Source organism: Eupeodes corollae, chromosome 1 (assembly GCF_945859685.1).
Source record: "Eupeodes corollae chromosome 1, idEupCoro1.1, whole genome shotgun sequence".
NCBI lineage: Eukaryota > Metazoa > Arthropoda > Insecta > Diptera > Syrphidae > Eupeodes > Eupeodes corollae.
In genome coordinates this window covers 236,728,107-236,749,972 of record NC_079147.1, presented here as the reverse complement: position 1 = coordinate 236,749,972, position 21,866 = coordinate 236,728,107, and the positions used below count along the sequence as shown (strand labels likewise).

General features: G+C 33.8%; 1 protein-coding gene across 1 annotated transcript in view; it reads left to right on the top strand.

Moving 5' to 3' along the window:
- Positions 1–19,136, top strand: part of LOC129940208 (exostosin-1) — a 494,844-nt gene extending 475,708 nt beyond the window's left edge. The window contains exons 6-10 of the mRNA XM_056048470.1: positions 503–606; positions 700–850; positions 924–1,262; positions 1,350–1,666; positions 8,071–19,136. Of these exons, the coding sequence (XP_055904445.1) occupies positions 503–606; positions 700–850; positions 924–1,262; positions 1,350–1,666; positions 8,071–8,179 (1,020 nt within the window). The 3' untranslated portion in view covers positions 8,180–19,136. The remainder of the gene's footprint in view (positions 1–502; positions 607–699; positions 851–923; positions 1,263–1,349; positions 1,667–8,070) is intronic.
- Positions 19,137–21,866: the final 2,730 nt, after the last annotated feature.

Genomic DNA, 21,866 nt, shown 5'->3' with positions numbered 1-21,866 from the left:
TGGCGCTTCGAGCTTCGCGATTCTGAGGAAATTCGGTTTCTCTTGATTTTCTTTCTTCTTTTCTTCAATCTTATGGAATTCCATTTAATTTTTATTGCTATGCGCTTAAAATCAAAGAACGCGTTAGTTCCTTCGTTTCGAATAAGGTCGAACGACGAAAGTTCGTTCTTCGTCCGTCAGGGCGTCGCTCGTCTCGTCCTCGTCGCTATGTTGTCGCGCTTTGGCGCAACAAAAACAAACAAAAGGACTTTTATCCTCTGATAAAATGCTGCCGCCACCGTCGTCGCCGAACGTCGCCACTGAATGACAAGACAGGACAACAAAAGGAGTTCATTTGATTTTGTAGCCATTTCTTTTTCTTTGTTTGAATTTACTGCCAAAAACTTTGTGCTGATGGCTTTTCTTGAAAATGCAAGCTAAAAGAATTTATATCAAAATCGAAATTATTGATTCCATTAAAAATAAAATTTAAAAAAATCCATTTTTCTTTGTCTTCTTGCAGATTATTCGCGAACGACTTCCTGACTATCCGGTTCGAAATAGTCTCATTTGGAATACATCGCCAGGTGCTCTACTAACGCTTCCTACATTCACAGATTCCTCTAGGTAAGTGTTTCAAAGCTTTGCATCAGAATCAGCATCCAGCTAAACTTCATCGAAACTTTATGGTTTATTCAAATTTGTATATCGTTGTTGCAGATTTATGCCATTTTTATTGGACTCCCTTGGCAGTGAGCCCCGACACAATTACACAGCGGTGATTTATGTGCAAATAGGAACGGTGTTGACCCCAAACACAGCCCTCTATAAACTAGTCAAGAGCATCACTAAAAGTCAATTTGTAGATAGGGTAAGTCTTTCGTTCGTCTCTCTAAACTGTGGTCTTTTTATTTATTCTATGACTATTTTATTTTTTTATAAAGATAATTGTATTATGGGCAGCGGATCGACCTATCCCATCGAAAAAACGCTGGCCCAGCTCAAATCATATATCGTTCCATGTGATACCATTGGGCAGTAGCACAGCGGCGGCAGCTGCAGCATTGGCAGCGGGCTCAGCATCGCCAACAACAGACGAACGCCCAAACATATCCCAAAGATTTTATCCCTACCCCGAGGTGGAGACAGATGCAGTTCTGTCACTGGACGAAGACGCCATATTAAATACGGACGAGTTGGACTTTGCATACACAGTGTGGAGGAACTTCCCCGACCGGATAGTGGGCTATCCAGCTCGAGCTCACTTCTGGGACGATTCAAAGGTTTGTTTTTATTGATGAAACTACTTTTTTTTTAAATATTCTTATTTTTATATAAATTTTTGTTTTCTTCTTGTTCTTTTTATTTAGAATGCCTGGGGCTATACGTCCAAATGGACAAATTACTATTCTATAGTATTGACTGGTGCAGCTTTTTACCATCGCTACTACAACTATTTATACACAAATTGGTTGTCGCTGCTACTTTTAAAGACTGTACAGCAATCTTCCAATTGCGAAGATATCCTAATGAATCTTCTGGTATCGCATGTTACTAGAAAACCGCCGATTAAAGTTACACAACGTAAGGGTTATAAGGATCGTGAAGGCGGACGATCACCATGGAATGATCCAGATCATTTTATACAGCGACAAAGTTGTTTAAATACATTTGCCGCTGTTTTTGGGTAAGAATTTTTAATTCAGTATTTTCTTTTAGAAGTTTTTTATTAACCCATTAGAAATATATCAAAATAGTATTGATATTTTCCCTGCGACCATAAGAAAGACTTATTCAACTTGAGATGACTTCTTGTAGTCGTAAGAATAAGCTATTTTTACAAGCTGCCAATATTTTACACGTTAATATCAATGACGTTAAGTTCAATTTAAAAGAAAGTTGATTCAACGATTAAGTTAGCTGCCTCTAATTTTTGCCAATATTCTGACACTCACTTTTTAACAACCTTCTGTTTAGTTGACTTCTGCAGTATAGAGCTTTCGAAATTGCATTGTAACACTTTTCCAGCATTATTTTTTCTAACTTTTATGAAAAGCATGTTAAAAGTTTATAATTTATACACCATTCTTTCAGCAATAATGTTTCTATTAATACTACGGGGTCAAATCTTATTCAAAAGATTTAAATATGTTGTTGTATCCCCGAAAATATCGACCTATGAGTTGATCTGTTATTAAATTAAATGTATCGGTACTTTACTACAATTGTTTCATACTTCAAATGTTTAAGGATAAAGTGTACCAAAGAAATTTTAAGGATTTTAAAAAATCATAGTGTCATTTTTATTTGTGTTAAGAAAACAATTTTATTGAGAAATATTGAGCCTGGTAAAGCATTCCACATTCGTGTAGTGTGGCTAAAGAAAGAATATCTGTACTTAACAGTACGTCCGAAATTGGGCTCTAGGGCAAACTGATGTGCATTCTTAGCAGTACGGGTATTACGGTTGAATTGTTTTAGGGGAAGAATGCATCTGGTTATTTCAATAGAGTATTTTTTTAAAGTAACGATTAAATAATGATAGGCATGGGACCTTGGGGCGGTGTTCAAGAGAAGCAAATTTCTCTGTAAGAGAACGATCTCCAATCAGTTTTAGAGCTCTTTTTGTCAATTCTATCCAGAAGACTCAAGGACATTATTGGAGCACCAGCCCAAATATAAGAGTTATACTCAAGTTTTGGACAAACAAAACTTTGTAAATTATAGCCAGATCAGAAGGGAAGAAAACCTTAACACTAGCAGCATTTTTCGCGATGTCGAATATGTGATCACTCCACAACAAGTGGTTTGTGATGCACATACCTAGGAACGTAAAATTTAAGCTTTTAGCTCTTTCAAGTCCCGCTTTGAATGGTTTCATTCACTTTGGACTTCAAATAGACCCATACAAATGTTATAAACGGATAAATCAGAATGGCTTCTGTTCTTCTTGAAATTAATTGGTTAGCACAGCAATCCATGGTTTCAGCAACGGTGGCGGTATGACACATTGCACCTTCTTGCTGATGCCTCTCAGTTTTATCCTTTACAGAACTCCGAACTTACAAACTCGTTTAAGAGCTGTCTGTGTGTTTACCATTATTTCGGAAATAGTTGGCCAATACACCCTACTTTCTGGGTCGGAGCATTAGTTTCCCTGCGCTCTACGTGACCCAGCCATCTTAGTCGTCGGACTTTTACCCTTCTGGCTAAGTTTACGTCGCTGTAGAGCCCGTGCAACTCGACGTTCCATCTTCTCCTCGACTCCCCTTCGATGCATGCGGGACCGTAGATCGCACGAAGAACTTTTCTCTAGATACAACCTAAGGTGTTTCATCCGCTTTTGTGATAGCCCATGTTCTGCACCGTATAGCAAGACAGGGATAATAAGGGTATTATATAGTGACACTTTGGTCCCTCGAGAAAGAGCTTTCTTCTTAGCTCAAAGAAACAGCGGTTAGCAAGAGTTATTCTTCGTTTGATCTCTGTGCTGGTGTTGTTTTCTGTGTTTAAAGCGGAACCTTGCTAGACGATGCACTTGACAAAGACGTCGGTGTTGTAGGTCCTGTGTTTTGCCCTCATTAACCGTTGCACCCATTTTGCCGCCTCTGCCTCAATACTCACAAAAGCTCCATTGACATCACGCTGAGTTCTTCCGATTATGTCAATGTTATCAGCAAATGCTAGTAATTAGACAGACTTTTGAAAGATACTGCCTCTAGTGTTGACGTGTGAGCTTTGAACTATTCTTTCAAGCACGATGTTAAAAAAATCGCATGAAAGCGCTTGTCTAAAACATTTTTACACATTGAAATGTTCTGTTAAGTTGTTTTCAACCTTTATGGAGCAGCGGGAGTTCTCCATGGGCATCCTGCACAAACAGACGAGTTTGGCAAGGATGACAAAACTAGACATGGCTTTATACAGCTCGTGCATGTAGATGCTGTCATATGCGGCCTTGAAACCGATGAAAAGATGGTGGGTGTCGATTTGGTGTTCTTGGGTTTTTTTTCCAGGATCTGCCATAATGTTAAAATTTGATCGACTGTAGACTTTCCTGGTCTAAAACCACACTGATAAGGACCTATCAGGTTGTTGACGATGGGCTTTAGAGGTTCACATATTACGGCAGAAAAGATTTTGTAAGCGATGTTGATTGAGTAGACTGATTCCTCTATAGTTGGTTCCCTTACTCAAATATAGATGAAGCTCTGAGTTTTTGAAACATATTACATTTCTCGTGCGTGCCCTTTATCAATACTATTCTTATATGTTGGTACTTGAAATTTTTGAGTATTGAAACTTGCCCTTATGCTATTTAATTCGTTTTATACTTTAATTAATTTACCTTTCAATTCCTTGAATTCTTCAAATTCGAAGAGGAATTATATTACAGACAAAATTTAAAAAACTTAAGAAATTGTAAAGAAATTTAGGTACATAATGAATGAAAAGTATCTAATTTAAATACAAATATAATTACAAACCACGGGTGGAATGGGCTCACGACATGAACCAACAAGAACTACAAGCTCGCTTGGCTGCAGCTATCCTCTTAGTTCACTTCAACCGGTCCAAACAATTCACCAAGGAAAAGTTAATTGCTAAAAAAATAGATCATAGAATCAACAACAAACAAAACTGTTGCAATAAAAATTAATTTTATTTAAAACATTTTCGTCTTCTTTCACTACAAATTCAAACCAAAATATTGAGCTTATGACTATTGCTTCCGTTGGCCAAATGTGCCTTCAGAATCGCCATATATTGTGGCGGTCCGAGCAACTTATAGGCGGGATTGAGCAGATTCTAAACGATTTCGTATAGGTCCCTTTGGCTGAAGCAGAAAAGGTCAATTCCTAGTTCCAGATCGGTACCAAAATCACACTCATCCAAAGCGATCACTGAAGCTGTTATGATGGGTTGCAATTTCTCCATGACTATCTTTTTGGCTTCTTCCTTTGAGGACTCGCCTTTGAGAGCCTCGACCCGAAATTTTCTTTCATACTTATTCTTCCCCACAAATGAACTTATCGCCTTTCTCACATCTCCCAAATCCTTGTGATTGAACGGAGTTATCGGAAGGTCTTTCTTCAGGTACTAAGCGAAAGCGTCGAAACTTATTATTGGCAACGAGTTCGAAGACGCATCCCTTGGAAACGTCATCACGAACTATGAGCAAGTCTTCCTCGACCTTGGAGTCGTCACGCCAGTAGCCGTAGTGAATTCCGGTTCCTCGCTTAACAAAGGGCGTTTGAAACTCTAGAGGATCATAAAAAACCGCCAGTGTAAAGTAATGTAATAGTCACCGGGGGCTTTTATTCTCGACATTGGTGAATTTTCCCGCATTTTTTCTGTTGCCACGCAGTTCCCCCAAAGTTTGCTTTTTTTGTTTTCTTTTCTCTTTGTTTTGACAGCAGCCATCAGCTGTTTTATTAGCATTAATTAAAGCGCTGAATGTTTCGAAAGGTTTGTTTGTTTAGTTCAACTTCGAATTGCTACTAGTTTTCAAGAGGTTTTATATAATACTGGTTGTTTACGAAAACTTGTGGTTTACCAAAAATGTATTAGAAAACTTGAGTTTTTGATGTAGAATTTCAGCGACTGATAATTTCGCGAAAACCTGGTTTTGGACTTGGTGTGAAAAGCCTATAATTTTGTAACCGTTAGATACAAGTTATATAAGATGGTTTCAAAGCTTAAATTTCCAAAATAATTGCAAGAGTCCCCCAGGTAGTGTTACCTCTGAAAATTTTCAAAAGTTGTCAACAAAAGTTGTCCGAGAGGAAAAATGTCAAACGTTTAAATTAAAGTGTTTGTTAACAATTAAGAACAAAACATGATTACATAAATTCAGGTAACATCAGTGATTAACAACTAGAAAAATTGTTTAAAAAACAGTATTTCATATCATTGATATTTATTCTCTATATTTTTGTATAAGAACATTACCAGGAACCCATACTTCTACTTTTAATTTCATATCCTTGCCTCTTAAAACATTTAAAGCCGATAAGATTTAATGAGACGTTTAAATTTTTAATTTATTTGTTAGTTTCTTTTCTATAAGGTTAGAAAATATGTGCAGCAAATATTTGTCTTAAAAATTTGTATCAGTTTGGATACATACATTTTTTTAAGTTGTTTTTTAAGTTTTCTTTTTTGACCCAAAATTGTTCTACATTTGAATTTTAAAAATAATCTCAAAATTAGCATTATTAGCTTTTAACTTCAAGGCATTATACTCTTTTACTAATTTTTTGGAATTTTGATTGGTTGCGTTCCGTTTATCGAAGAAATTGATTGTTCTGTTGAAAAAAATGTCCAAAGTGTAACTAAATTTAAAGAAAGTGTCGACCGCTGAAAGGGTATCAAAATGACACTAAAGTGTCCCCAAAAGTAACCGTGCCCCCAGGGCTCCGTTTGTCTTGGGCTTTCTTCCTTATATTCAGAACGATCTCTTGCGTGCCACTTCTAATCCATTAAACTTTTTCGATCTCGACAGTATCCTCACCTTTTCATATTCATATCTAGATTCACACCCTTGTCTTTCGGATGTCGAAATGGCATTGTTTAATAAGCTTATTATAATTCTGACTTCTACAGCAATTTCCAATTTGTAATTGTAAACCGTATAGAATTGAATGCTCTATAAACTCAATACTGTCTCTTATGTTTAAAGCTTAACCTACTCCCATGATTCTTTGACACTTTCAGCAATCGGTATGTGTTTCACCGATCAACCCTTACGCAATGATTACATACTCGACATTTAGAGAAATTCTGCTAGGTTTCTCGTTTTTCTCTGACGATACAAAAAATCTAACTACAGCTATCTAGCTGTATCTTACAAAGCATTAATTCGTCCATAACTTAAATATAACTCACTTATTTGGGCAATCGACCCAACAATTTGTAGAAGCCGAATTGAACCAAGTCAACGACTGAAGCCTTTTCACTCTTCTCCTTTGCGAGTTCGGCGTACTTATCGCCACCAACAAGAGAGCACAATTTATCCAAATTGATTGATGGGCAGAACTTGTGCTGTCTCCTCAAATGGAAGTTCCTCATACCAACTTTACCGAAGTAACCGTAATGGTATTTGTCGAAGTTGATGCGGTGATGTTCCATACCACTATCGTTACCGCGACCTCCAGGATCCTTGCGGTGCTTACCGATACGACCATGTCCATGACTGACATTTTGCAGTTTTTTGTTTAATCTTTTAAAAAGCATCCAAAAAAATACCTCGACAATGATAGGCGAAACATTTACATCACTCGAACACCTTCGCAATGTTTCATACCTAGCATGAAACAGTGTAGGTTTCCACTGAATTATCTCTTGTATATAATAAATACAAAGGTCCTAGGACACTTCCCTGCGGTATACCACATTCTATTGTCTTTAGTTCGAAGTAATTTCGGTCTTACAATTCTGTATTTTGTAGTATTGACTGGCTATCGAATGCATATCTTTAGAAACTTGAATATAACTCTTATATTTGGGTGCCCCTTAAACAAGTTTTATCTTTTAGAAAGTATCGAAAATAATAGATAAAACGTTTACATCACTCGAACACCTCCGCAATGTTTCTTGCCTTTCGTTATTTCACCTACATTTTTAAAAAAAAGCAATGTCTTTTCGAATTAGTCGATTACAACCCCCCCGTACCTAAAAGTATTCAGTCTTTATGCTTGCACTACCAGAAATGCTCATTACATTAACCTTGAGCTTAATTGTAAACGTATTATTGACATCCTTTTTTAGTCACACATTAAGAATGTAAAATGTTCTCCCTCTTATTTTGATATTCAAAACACTTAGACCAATGGCACACTTATCTCCTCTCTAATACTACCCTTTTTTCCTCTAATAACCCCTTGAGCAGATGTTAATAGTTAAAAAAATGACACAGGTCTGCTTATGTAATTTTTAAGTATCAAACAGATCCACAAAAGTCTTATAAACGAAGAATTAAAAAAAAAAAGCATAAATCTTTTCGAGCTCTGTATATTTTATTTTATTCAAAAATTTACATTTATCAACACAAACAATTTTTAAATCTCTATTTTTCATTTCTATTTTCAGTTACATGCCCCTATTACGTTCCAATCTCCGTCTCGATCCAGTGCTCTATCGGGATCCGGTATCCAACCTAAGAAAAAAATATCGCCAAATCGAACTTGTGGGTAGCTAGCGATTCATTTACACAACCTACAGATAAGTTTAATCCTAGTTTTGAAATAAAATTTCTTTCTATCAAACATCAAAAGCAAGAAAATTAAATTTACAAAAACAACAACAAAAATAGAGAAAAAAAAACAAAAAACAAATTCCTAGCTACTTTTACAATTTTTTTTTTTTAATTATATTATTATTATTTTTTTGATTGTTTAAATTTTATTTGTGTAAGTTTAAATATTAAATTTTTTGTTTATTAGACCACTAAGCATACACACACAATTATTTTGTATAATTTTACGTTTAAACATTAAGATGAACATAATAATAATATACATTTTTTAAAAAACAACCAAAATTATATTTAAATAAAATTATTATACACTCAACAAACAAAAAAAAATACAGACAAGAAAAAAAATGAATTAATTTAAAAAAAATATAAAAAAATTAAGAAAAAAAAAAAAAAACAATTATGTAAAAAGAATATTTTATACACAATTTTTGTAAATTTTATGCTTAGTTAATGAAGACAAAAGAAAATGATAAGAAAACAAAAAATAATAAAATACATATATTAAAATATAGCTAACGGAACAGCTTTACATTCACGTTATTCCAAGCTGCAAAATTGACTGTAAAAAAATAATCATAATTAATTAATTATAATAATTATTATTAAAAAGCAAAAGAAAGTTGATATAATTATAGGAGAACAAAACAAAAATAATAAACATTGTTATATAGAGAAAGATGAAGAAAAGGAAGAAAAAGATGAAAATTATATTTGATTTAAATTAGGACGAATAAATTTGTAATTTATATAAATAATAACAATTATAAAAAAAGAAATACTCGTATAAATGAATATTATGTGTAAATATAAAAAAAAAAATGTATGTAATGTATGTGCAAACAATCTTTCACAATCATACATACTACTATTTTAAATATTTAATTATAACATTACTACTCGTATTATCCTTGTCATTTACAATCACAACACAATTCAGTTGCCATTTTGCTTTAAAAACAAAAACAAAACATAAAAACATAAAACAAAACGACGAAATAAGACACAAAAAAAACAGAAAAAGCAAGTTCTTTTTCTCACCCCAATCAAGGACCTAGTAACGAAGGACAAAAAGGAAGATTTGTTCCATTCACCTGTGTTCACCACTGGAGAGGGAGATTTCTAGAGATTGCTATCACCACCATCCAGGGCCTCTTCCCTTCTTCATTTCATTGAAACAAAGCACTTCTGACATGAATGGAAAATGTACATATCTACGCAACAGACACAAACAAATATAAAAAGCAATCCTAGGAACGATGTATGAGACTGCAAAAGAGTCATTTATCAAATCGTTGCTCCATTCCTGGGATGGTGACAAATTCATCAAGCACTTGTTAAGGCTGTCGCTCCAGCACCAGCAACGCGCAACAGTAACTATTAATTTTATGGGGTCGAGTCAGGGTAGGATTGACAATTTTCTTCTTCTATTTTTTAGTTTATTGGTAGTTTTTCAAAATGTCTAAACCCAACTTCAAACTCATTTTTCATGAATACTTGTTTTAGGATATTGTAAGGTCCTGCAAATGGTAGATTTTTAAATCCCGCTTAGGTCCTTAATTTTTCTATACTCTCGGGGTCGAGATTCAAAAATAAAAAGAGCCCTCGTTAAAAAAGTCAAAAGATAGTTTCCTTTGTACATAAATCAAAAGAGTTGGGAAAAAATGATTACAAAATAAATCAATTACAATTACTTGTAATTCAAATATGAATACACTTTTTCAATTACTTTAAAATGTAATTGAAGAATTTCAATTACATGTTATTAAAAAGCGCCAATTACTGTCAATTAATTATATGTAATTGAACACAAAAGTATTGACCAACAAATTACTGGAAAAAGTAATCATGCCACAAAATATAAGTAATCATCATTTACATTATTCACATTTTAAGTGATATCAACAACTGTATTCGGAAGGTAAAAGCTCTTAAGTCTATTTTAACAGTTTTCCAGGAAGTGTATTTTTAATTTGCAATTTAATTTTGAAATAATAATACAATTTTCAGTAGCATTGAATACATTAATAAGTGTTTTCTTTGACTTAAGTCCTTTTACCACATAAACTTTTCTAGTTTTTCATTTACGAACTATCCTTAGATGTTTTAAGGTCGACTTAACCAATATTGTGATTTTAATTTATCAAATACGAGTATATTAAAGCATCTCGAGTCAATATAAAAAATGTTAATGCGAGAAAAGTTTTGTGGTAAAATATCTTAAGTGGATATAAAGCATTTAACTTTTTTGATATCGAACATAAAAAGAACTTATTAAAATCATTTTTGACAATTGTCGAATTAAATACAATACATTCATACTTAAGACGAATCAACATCAACTTAAGTAGTTTTACCCTTTTGCAAAACCTTACGAATTAAACTTAAGCTATTTTACCAAAACTTCCTTGTTTTAAAATATTTATTATAACGTTGGTAAAAAAGAAAAATATATTGTGAACTCTTGGGTCGAATTAAGACCGTTTACCTTTCCAGCACATTGTCAAAATAGTTTCCTGAAATACTAAGTTCTTTTTTTTATTCTTTGGATTGATAAATTATTTAATCATTAATGTCTGCAACACAAACAGGCTTCAGCTTCGACTTCGTCTGCGTTACGTTGAGCCTGCTTCGAGGTTGCTTTGAATGGGCAGGTTCAGACAACATAAAGACCTTTATTTGCAGTCAACTTCATTCTTTGAACGTACATTTTGACTTAGGCAACAAGTTAGTTTTTTAAGAGTCATAAATTCAAAATTCAGAATTTTACTTCAAAAAAGCTCTACTTCAAGTTCATAGTACAAGAATTTTGGTAGTTCATTATTGTCTACAGAACACTTCTCAAGCAAGCTACAATCTCAAGCAAGATACTATCACGATTTGTATTTGGTGTTGTAAAGAAATCTTACTAATTTTTTTTCCAAATTTACAAGGAAGCTTATTACCTTTAATGCTTAAAATAAAGGTGTACAGAAAATAAATAAAACATAGAGTAATAAAGTTCGGCTTTGTGCAGAAAATAAATAAAACATAGAGTAATAAAGTTCAGCTTTCGGTTAAATGAAAAAACATGATCAATTGTCATTTTGACATAAGTTGTCTTAACTTGATAATTTGGGAGATTTTTCTTGACTAATTTTCCAGTCAACTTTTCAATAAAGTTGACAACTGGCCAATCAGATGCTAGAAACTTTTCAAGTCCTTTATGTCGTCTGAACCGACATAAAGACGCGGAAGTAGCTTACACACCTACATAATAACCAATGGGAATCTCTCCAAAAGTAAATGTATTTTGTTTATTGACTTTTGTACAGCTGTTGAGCTGTCAGTCAAAGCAAATGTTCAGCAAATTTGAACTAGAGCTTCCGTTTTAAGTCACATTACGTAATATTACGTTCTTTTAATTACGATCCGGCTTTGTCTACGTTACGTTGGGCCTGCTTCGAGGTTGCTTTGAATGACATTTCTATTTATTCATCCCTCCAAAGAGCAAATATTTTGTTTGTTGACATTTTTTTACTACCGTTGAGCTGTCAGACAAAGCAAATGTTCAGATAATTGAAAACATTACGTAACATTACGTTCTTTTAATTACTTATGTCAAATGAAACGTGAGGTCGAAGCTTAATTGTGATTGAATTCCTATTGGTAAACTCGTAAACGTCAGGCGAAGCCGAATTTAAAGCCTATTTGTGTTTCAGCCATAAAAAAATTAATAACTACCTTGACTTTTAAAGTGCTGTCACTCAAAAACAGGAATGAAACCATTACAGTTTTAAATTACAGGTAATGAGTTATTACATTTTTCAATTACAATGACAAGTATAATTGTAAGGAAAGAAAGTTCAATTACTTGTAGTTGAAATGTAGTAATCATTATTTTCCAATTCTAATATTGAATACATTTTGTTATTTTCGACAAACTGAGGAGAATCCTTTTATTGAAGTCCATTAATAGAAAATTATATATAGTATCTCTTCTCTTTTTCGTTTGTTTAAACCTTAACTAATTTTATAATTTTTTTCTAAAGGAAATGTCAAATTTCTCTCTAAAGTTCTATGACGCCCTAAAACACGAAGTTAACCAGTTTCATAGAAATCCGCCTACGTTTAGGGAATATAAAAGCTTTAAAATTTCACATCACTTTTTCCCTGCTGATGCGTTGCGTTGTTGTTTTTGCTTGGTTTTTCCATTTAGAATATATTGTTTTTAGTGGCCCTTTTAACAATGAAAAACACAAAATTGCCTCTCATGTGATGAATCCTTATGATAAAAGGCGAATTATGGGAATAGTAGTAGAAAATAAAATGTGAAAACATCTGTCAATTGTAATGTTTCCGCAATCAAGAAACTTCGGGAAGATGCGCCTTTCATTGCTTAATAGAAAATAAATATTTCCTTCCATACAATATTCGAAAATTTTAGTTTTATCAGTTGTTTTTGAAATATACTACATTTTCAACCTCTTTTCACACTTGCAACCCAGAAGTTTCTGTGAACTCGAGTTTTTCCGAAATATTTCTGATATTGTTTCAAACTGCTGAACCAATCCAAAAATCCTATTGAAATCCTATTTTTTTTTAGGTATCAAATATTTAATTTTAAAAGAATTTTCTCAATTGAATATTAAGCTTTAAGTCTTTTCTAAAACTTTTATTTTCAGACAAATTTTGCACTATCGTCAAATGCATTAAGGTTTTCTTCGAAACGAAAGCGAGCTGCTTTTCTCCTGGATCCCTATTTTCCTCACATGATTTTAAAGAACATACAAAATTTAATTGGAAGATAACTCATGGAAAAATTTAAAACATTTATTTCGAATTAAAATACGTATTTAGTTTCAATTCCATGAAAAAGCTTTAATAATCTTTTCCATTGAACTAAAAACAGCTGAAGTTTTTGAATCAGAAAAAGGAGTAACAACGATGTACGATATAATCTTTTCCACTTAAACGTTTGTTTATTTTCATCTGATAAGAATACAAAATTCTATAAATTTTACTCGAAACGGTAATGTTAATATCCTTTTCAAATTAAAGACACGTGTTTTTGTGATATAAGTTTGAATCATGGGAAAAAGTAATTAGTGGGATTATTCTCTCAAAAATAAATGTATGAATTTAGAAGAATCTTAGGTTTTCGGAAGCAATCCAAAATCATTTGAACTAAATTGTTCCTTGATTCTCTAATATTTCTGATTTTTTACTAGAAATTTGTTCAAACTTTGGTGCTGACATTTTGAAATACGGTCAATTGTTTTTCAGAAAGAATATTGCTCAGCGTACTTTTTTTATTATTTTCCAATAGGAATCTTCATTTTGATATTTAAAAAAAAAAGATTATTCTTTTAAATAAAATCTATGGATGCTTATTTCATTTTAAAGAGGATGAGAAATTCTCTCATTTTCAGCTTTATGTTGTTCTATAACTTCACCAATTCCATCCTTAAGGTCTTCAAACGATTATACAGCATTTCCACAGACCTTATTCTCCACGTGACCTCAATTTAAACAAACTTAAAGAATTAATTATAAATATCTTTATGGTCCCTTCAGATCAATCTTTGAGAAAGAATCAGGAAAACATTCTTACTAAACGAAACAAGCAGTAAGACCTTAATCTTTATGCATTACTGTGCAATGCCTTTTATGAAATCCCTTATTCCACAGGTCGACGAAGAATCGACCTGGAGTTTTTGTCAAGCCTACGGGCTACAGCAGCAGTACTATCAGTTGCTCTTGAGGTTTTGAGTCACACGGTTTCTTTTGTTTACATCAATAATACAGGCCACTCACGAATTCCATCGCAATGGAAAACTTTTACGAATCCCGAAAAACCGTATCAGGAAATCCGTTCGTAATACAAAATTGTATGAGATTTTCTTCTACAAACGTATTTGATAATAGTTTTTTTTTGGAATTCGTAGAGGTTTCCGAATACGATGGAATTCGTAATAGGGCTGATATAAAGACATGATAGTTTTGTCCACCAATTTAACTATTGCCGGGCCAAGAACATTCTTAACGACAACCCAAAAGTTCAAACTTTTCACTATTTTTGTAGTAATTTTTAACAGAATGACGTAGTTTTGACTTATCAAATGTCAATAGACAGCTTGAAAAGTTACAACTGCCCACATAGTGGGCTAAGAAAAATACAACCTCTTATTGGAAAATCCTTCGATTCTGACCTAATGCCTTTATTTTCAAAGACTTAAAACTCCTTCAACTTCAGAGGCATATTGATGAACAATAGTTCAAATCCTCACCAAATCCAAACTTTGTAGCCTATATTTCAGCAATGTCGAACTTTCTCAGTCAACTTTTCCCGACAAACATGCAAATTCATTGAGGCTTTCCAGCGCATACAACACCATCTGTCTTTCAACTTTTCACGATTGAATTTTTGAAAGAATAAAATAAAACTAATACACAAAAATAATTCATAAACTTTTCACTATGTCATATTTTGAAATCTAAATAGTGACAATTTATTCAAAAATTCTTAATGCCGAAAGTCTTCATTTCCGACATCAGCACGTAATATTGATTGTTGTGAATTTTATTCTACCAACATATACAAAACTTTTCGCAACATTCATCCTGTTGTTATGCATGTTCCCACACATACACTCGTACGAATTATTTGTGATACTAAAAATCCTCGTCCTTTCGGTTATCAGAAAAAGAAAAACATTTTTAAATCCTTGTGAATGTGTATAGACAAGTTTTGTGTAATCCAAAACATTTTCCATTGTAATACTTATGCTCGTTTTATACATAAACTGATATATTCTTATGTGTGTTTTTGTATATTTCAATAATCCTGACAGTTCTTTGTGAAGTGAATATAATGTTTTTCAGAATACAATTGACATTTTCTTATGCATTTTGCTTGGACAATATAATAACATGAAGTAGTTTATATTCCACAAATTCAAATAACTCTAAGTCAGAAATATGTGTTTTACAGCGGCGGTCAAAAAAAGATAAACACTGCAAAACTTCACACACTTTAGTGAAAGAACTGAAGAAGAACCGAATACAGTTGACTCCTGTTAAAGATTTTAAGCCTTAAAATTTACTAAACAACAATATTGTTTTCTATTCTTTTTATTTCGTAAGATATTTCAAATACATTTTTGAAAACTTGCTAATCAAGAAAATTCTACTCCAAATCAATATTTGACAGCATTTCTTTAATTTTAATTAACAGCTGTAAAGTTTCTGACATAGAATCGATGACAGGTATTGATTTCCAGCAGCTTTCAAAGATATTCCAGATGCTTGGCTTGCATCGAGACACTTCCGACTTAACGTCTACCCAAAGAGTTTTAAATGGGTTTTCAACTTTCATAACTTCAACTTCGATATCCAGAAGCATTTCTTGGCTAGTTTGCTGATATACTTCAGTTGGTTTTCCAATTTCGTTAGATGTACAAGGAAACGTCTCATCCTCCAGTATCTTTACAAAAAGATGGGACACGTCTTTATATGAAAAACTTCTCCAGTTTATTATTCTAGATCCCTCGTGTTTATAGTTCTTGATGTATTTTCAGGGTTGAGTTAGGAATTTTGGAGTCTTCTAACTTATGACCACGAACTTCTGGCACCATACAACACAATTTTCTACTCCAAATCAATATTTGATGGCATTTCATCCATTTTGATAAACAAAGCGTCTTGACATAGAATCGATAACAGGAATTGATTTCCAGCAGCTTTCAACGATATTCCAGATGCTTGGATTGCATCGAGACACTTCCGACTTAACGTCTGCCCAAAGAGTTTTAAATGGGTTTTCAACTTTCATAACTTCAACTTCGATATCCAGAAGCATTTCTTGGCTAGTTTGCTGATATACTTCAGTTGGTTTTCCAATTTCGTTAGATGTACAAGGAAACGTCTCATCCTCCAGTATCGTTACAAAAAGATGGGACACGTCTTTATATGAAAAACTTCTCCAGTTTATTATTCTAGATCCCCCGTGTTTATAGTTCTTGATGTATTTTCAGGGTTGAGTTAGGAATTTTGGAGTCTTCTAACTTATGACCACGAACTTCTGGCACCATACAACACAATTTTTCTTTCATCTATCCCGAAAAACCATTTCGAGCTCTATTTTTTTTGCCACAACTGTATGTAGTTCAGTATGAGTATAATGGCAGTGCACTTGCCGACATGTGCATTAAGATTTACTGAAATCCTACCCAAAGGAAAGGTTAAAGTTTATATTATAATATTGTAGATACATTCTGAGATACCTTCATTTATAAGATTGTAGATAGCTAAAGTCTATTCTTTGGTATATAACGAACATGGTTGTTATTATTTTCCTGGCCTGGTAGTACCTTCGAAATCATGTTTCTCAACTAATCGCTTCCAATTACATGACAACCTGTTCAACGTCATTAGTAAACAAATTTTATGTTCAGACAAAATGGAGTGTATGTACTTTATAGAATTTGTATTAAAGAAGTTTGTTAGCTTTTATAATAATAGAGTATGCACGATGTTTAGCCTGAACTCCCCTAACTTGAGGCATTAAGGTAAAGGTATGTTGTCTGTCAGGAGCATTGCATCATTATTTTTCGGTTTTTTTGTGAAGGTAAAGAGATAGTTTACCCTATTAGGGAATAACACTATCAGAGTTTAAAGTATCTACTAAACATTATCTGAGAGTATCTAAGGAGCTTAGATTGTAGTTGAGGTAGGGTTTATTTTTAATAGAAAGTCTAAGACGGCGGTTTTATAAACATAGTCTAAGCTTCCAGCTACTCGACGGACGGTCACAAAGAGCAAGAAGTATTCTATATCAAAATAGCCTAGGTGTAGGTAAGGGGATTTAAATTCCTAACATTAATCACTTTAGCTGACCCGCCCTACAGCGCATAGTGCTCCTGAGCCTTAAGAAATAGATCAAGCCAGCTTACTCGAGCTCTAGCTTGCTGACTCTAGTTTCGAATGTGTGGGCCTTAACTTGATAACTACACCAAAGATGACGTCTGCCTTTGCTTCTTTCAGACTTAGCATTTAATACCATACGGGCTTGAGCTTCGATGTTCATGCGCTCTACATGATCTAGCCATCTTAATCGTTGAAAACGTAATAAAATTGGTCCATATGTATATCGTACCTTCCTCTCGAAGATACCAAAGGATCCTTCATCAACCTGGGAAAGAGTCGGTACTTCGGCACCATGCAGTAAAACTGGGATGATTAAGGTTGTGTAGAATGTCTCCTTGCTACTTCGCGATAGGGCGTTATTCCTCAACTGGAATTAGCAAGTTTAAGATGTGAATCGACTCTTTTCGATGACAGTAGATACTTCGTTTTGTGTTCGACAATCACAAGACACATTTTATTCGCTCGGTATCCAAAAAGACACCAGTAGCTGCTCGTTTGGTTCTTCCCATAATGTCGAAGTCATCTGCATATCCAAGATATTGTATGAATATTTGAAAGATGATGCCATTGGTGTTGGCGTACCACTCTATTGAAGTATCTACATGACAGCGCATCGCCTTGTCGAAGTCTTCTGGTGGTTTCGAAGGTTTCGGGTGAGTCTCTACCGATTTTGACGCAGCAACTAGAATTTTCCAACGTCATCCTTATAAGTCGTATCAGTTTGGCAGGAATCCCAAAACTCGACATGGCACGGTGTAGTTCGTTCCTGTTGACACTGTCATAGACTGCTTTGAAATCGACTATAAAATGATGCATATCGACGATATATTCTATGGTCTTCTACAGAATCTGGCGTAGAGTGAAAATATGGTCGATGGTAGATTTTCCAGACCTTATGCCAAACTGATAATGGCCAATCAGTTCATCTAGTTCCTTACCTAGAGCATGAAAAAACTGTGTCAAGAGTTTCTCATCTTAGGGGTGCTATCGAACATATAAGGGTTTACTTACTCAATTACTTTTTCGGCTCCTGATCAAGGAGGGTCTCAGCGTGAGATATTTGTTCTTCCATACTTTGCGGTCCCTTGCAAGCTTCTTTCAGTCTTCGAATCGAGGCGCTTTTGAACTAGCAACTTGCTGCTCCCTATATCGGATGTTCGGTCTTCCTTGTCGTCTCGAACCCGGGGCCTGGGATTCAAAGATTTTCGTTACTAGAGAGTTTATTGTCCATTAGCTCGATGTGGCCGAGCTAATTAAGTCGGCGGCGTGCTTTGCATCTTTGGACTACATCAACATCTTTATACAGGTCTTAAAATTCTAAATATTTCTTTCTAAATAGTACTAAATATCCGGCGAAGCAAATTTCTACCGAAAGTGCCCAGGACCAAATCCTCTTCTTTAATATCGTCCAGCATAAAACTATACCGCTCTATTTACTATTTTTGAAAAAGTTAGTGAACATTTTTGAAACTACTGGTTTAGTCGAAATTTGGTGCTACTCAATTGACTTCCCAACTTCTCTTTAAACTTGAAAATTCAAATAGTAAAGGTCTTAGTTGTCTTTTCCCACAAAACTTATGACATTGCTTTGATACATCCGACATTTGAAAAATTTAAAGCGAACAAAGACAAGTCTTAAATTCTTTTTTCGACATATCGAAATAATAAAATTTGACAATCACTTCTTGTGTCACCTCGCTACGTTCTAGGTCCTTAGATTAACTTACCGCCGCCATCTCTCACACTCGACAACATTAAACATCAACAAAATAAACAAATTACTTTTTATTTAAACAAAAACATAAATTTAAGCAATAAATGCAACTAAATACATATCGACTGCCAAAGTTAAAAACAAATAAAATTTAAAAAAATCAATATCAATTATTTTCTTTGCTAAATAAATTCAATCAAGAAGAAATTTATAATTTCAATGTTTTATTAACAAAGTATACAAATAAATCATTTTATGCAATTTCAATGCTTAACAAGAGAAAGAAAAAATTAATAATGTTAACCTCATTTTGAATGCAAAAGAAAAGAAAAACTAAATTATACAAAAACAAAATTAAAAAGTATTTATTGTTTTTTTTTTATTTTGTTTTTTAAATTTTAAAACAAAACTAAATCTTGGAAATCAAAAATCTTAATTATAAATAAACTAATAGGAAATATTCAAATAAAAATGTAATTGAAATAAAGAATAAAATGTTTATATCATACAACTTAGACAAAACAAGAAATAAGATCACTGTAATTTGCTAAATAAATTAAAAACAAAAATTGATACAAAACTAATATTGTAATGAATGAGATGTATGTATTATACCTATGCAAGCACACAAATACTCTCCCATTGTTTGTAAATACATTAATAAAACAAAAACCAAAATAAGAAGAGAAAAATTAAACAAAAAATAAACAAAAAAATTAAGAAAAAATGAAAATAAACCTTTTAAACAAAATTAATTGTAAGTTTTCTAATTTTTAAATCAGGCTTTTCTAGAAGAGGGGGAAAATGATTGCAAAGGCTTCAACATCGCTGGAAAGGTGCATTCATTTGGTTTCCAAGGCTTGGTTGCGGAGAAAACGCCCCCAACGGATCCTTTATCATGGGCTGGAGCGAAATTGTGTAATTTTAGTGTACCACAATTTTCTTCGAAGATAGAGCTCTTAGAATCTTTTGGTTTGCAGGTTTGGACAGATCTTAAAAATACCTTTCTTTTAATGTATATCTCGATGGGGTCAGGAACATTGATGAAAACAAATATTTTTTTCAGACAAGGGGTTAGCCCACGATTTTATCGAAAAATTGAAAAAATAAAAAGTGTCGAGTATTGCGGCTTCTTGCACATCGATGGAAAGGTGCATTCGTTTCCAATCAAGCAGTGCAAGTCGCATCTTTTTTCAAGCTTTGGTTGCGGAGAAAACGCCACCAACAGATACTTTCTCATGGGCTGGATCGAAATTGTGTAATTTTAGTCTACCACAATTTTCTTCGAAGATAGAGCTCTTAGAATTTTTTGGTTTGCAGGTTTGGACAGAGCTTAAAAATACCTTTCTTTTAATGTATATCTCGATGGGGTCAGGAACATTGATGAAAACAAATATTTTTTTCAGACAAGGGGTTAGCCCACGATTTTATCGAAAAATTGAAAAAATAAAAAGTGTCGAGTATTACGGCTTCTTGCACATCGATGGAAAAGTGCATTCGTTTCCAATGAAGCAGTGCAAGTCGCATCTTTTTTCAAGCTTTGGTTGCGGAGAAAACGCCACCAACAAATACTTTCTCATGGGCTGGATCGAAATTGTGTAATTTTAGTGTACCACAATTTTCTTCGAAGATAGAGCTCTTAGAATCTTTTGGTTTGCAGGTTTGGACAGAGCTTAAAAATACCTTTCTTTTAATGTATATCTCGATGGGGTCAGGAACATTGATGAAAAAAATATTTTTTTCAGACAAGGGGTTAGCCCACGATTTTTTCGAAAAATTGAAAAAATAAAAAGTGTCGAGTATTGCGGCTTCTTGCACATCGATGGAAAGGTGCATTCGTTTCCAATCAAGCAGTGCAAGTCGCATCTTTTTTCAAGCTTTGGTTGCGGAGAAAACGCCACCAACAGATACTTTCTCATGGGCTGGATCGAAATTGTGTAATTTTAGTCTACCACAATTTTCTTCGAAGATAGAGCTCTTAGAATCTTTTGGTTTGCAGGTTTGGACAGAGCTTAAAAATACCTTTCTTTTAATGTATATCTCGATGGGGTCAGGAACATTGATGAAAAAAATATTTTTTTCAGACAAGGGGTTAGCCCACGATTTTATCGAAAAATTGAAAAAATAAAAAGTGTCGAGTATTACGGCTTCTTGCACATCGATGGAAAAGTGCATTCGTTTCCAATGAAGCAGTGCAAGTCGCATCTTTTTTCAAGCTTTGGTTGCGGAGAAAACGCCACCAACAAATACTTTCTCATGGGCTGGATCGAAATTGTGTAATTTTAGTCTACCACAATTTTTTTCGAAGATAGAGCTCTTAGAATCTTTTGGTTTGCAGGTTTGGACAGAGCTTAAAAATACCTTTCTTTTAATGTATATCTCGATGGGGTCAGGAACATTGATGAAAAAAATATTTTTTTCAGACAAGGGGTTAGCCCACGATTTTTTCGAAAAATTGAAAAAATAAAAAGTGTCGAGTATTGCGGCTTCTTGCACATCGATGGAAAGGTGCATTCGTTTCCAATCAAGCAGTGCAAGTCGCATCTTTTTTCAAGCTTTGGTTGCGGAGAAAACGCCACCAACAGATACTTTCTCATGGGCTGGATCGAAATTGTGTAATTTTAGTGTACCACAATTTTCTTCGAAGATAGAGCTCTTAGAATCTTTTGGTTTGCAGGTTTGGACAGAGCTTAAAAATACCTTTCTTTTAATGTATAGCTCGATGGGGTCAGGAACATTGATGAAAAAAATATTTTTTTCAGACAAGGGGTTAGCCCACGATTTTTTCGAAAAATTGAAAAATAAAAAGTGTCGAGTAGTGCGGCTTCTTGCACATCGATGGAAAGGTGCATTCGTTTCCAATGAAGCAGTGCAAGTCGCATCTTTTTTCAAGCTTTGGTTGCGGAGAAAACGCCACCAACAGATACTTTCTCATGGGCTGGATCGAAATTGTGTAATTTTAGTCTACCACAATTTTCTTCGAAGATAGAGCTCTTAGAATCTTTTGGT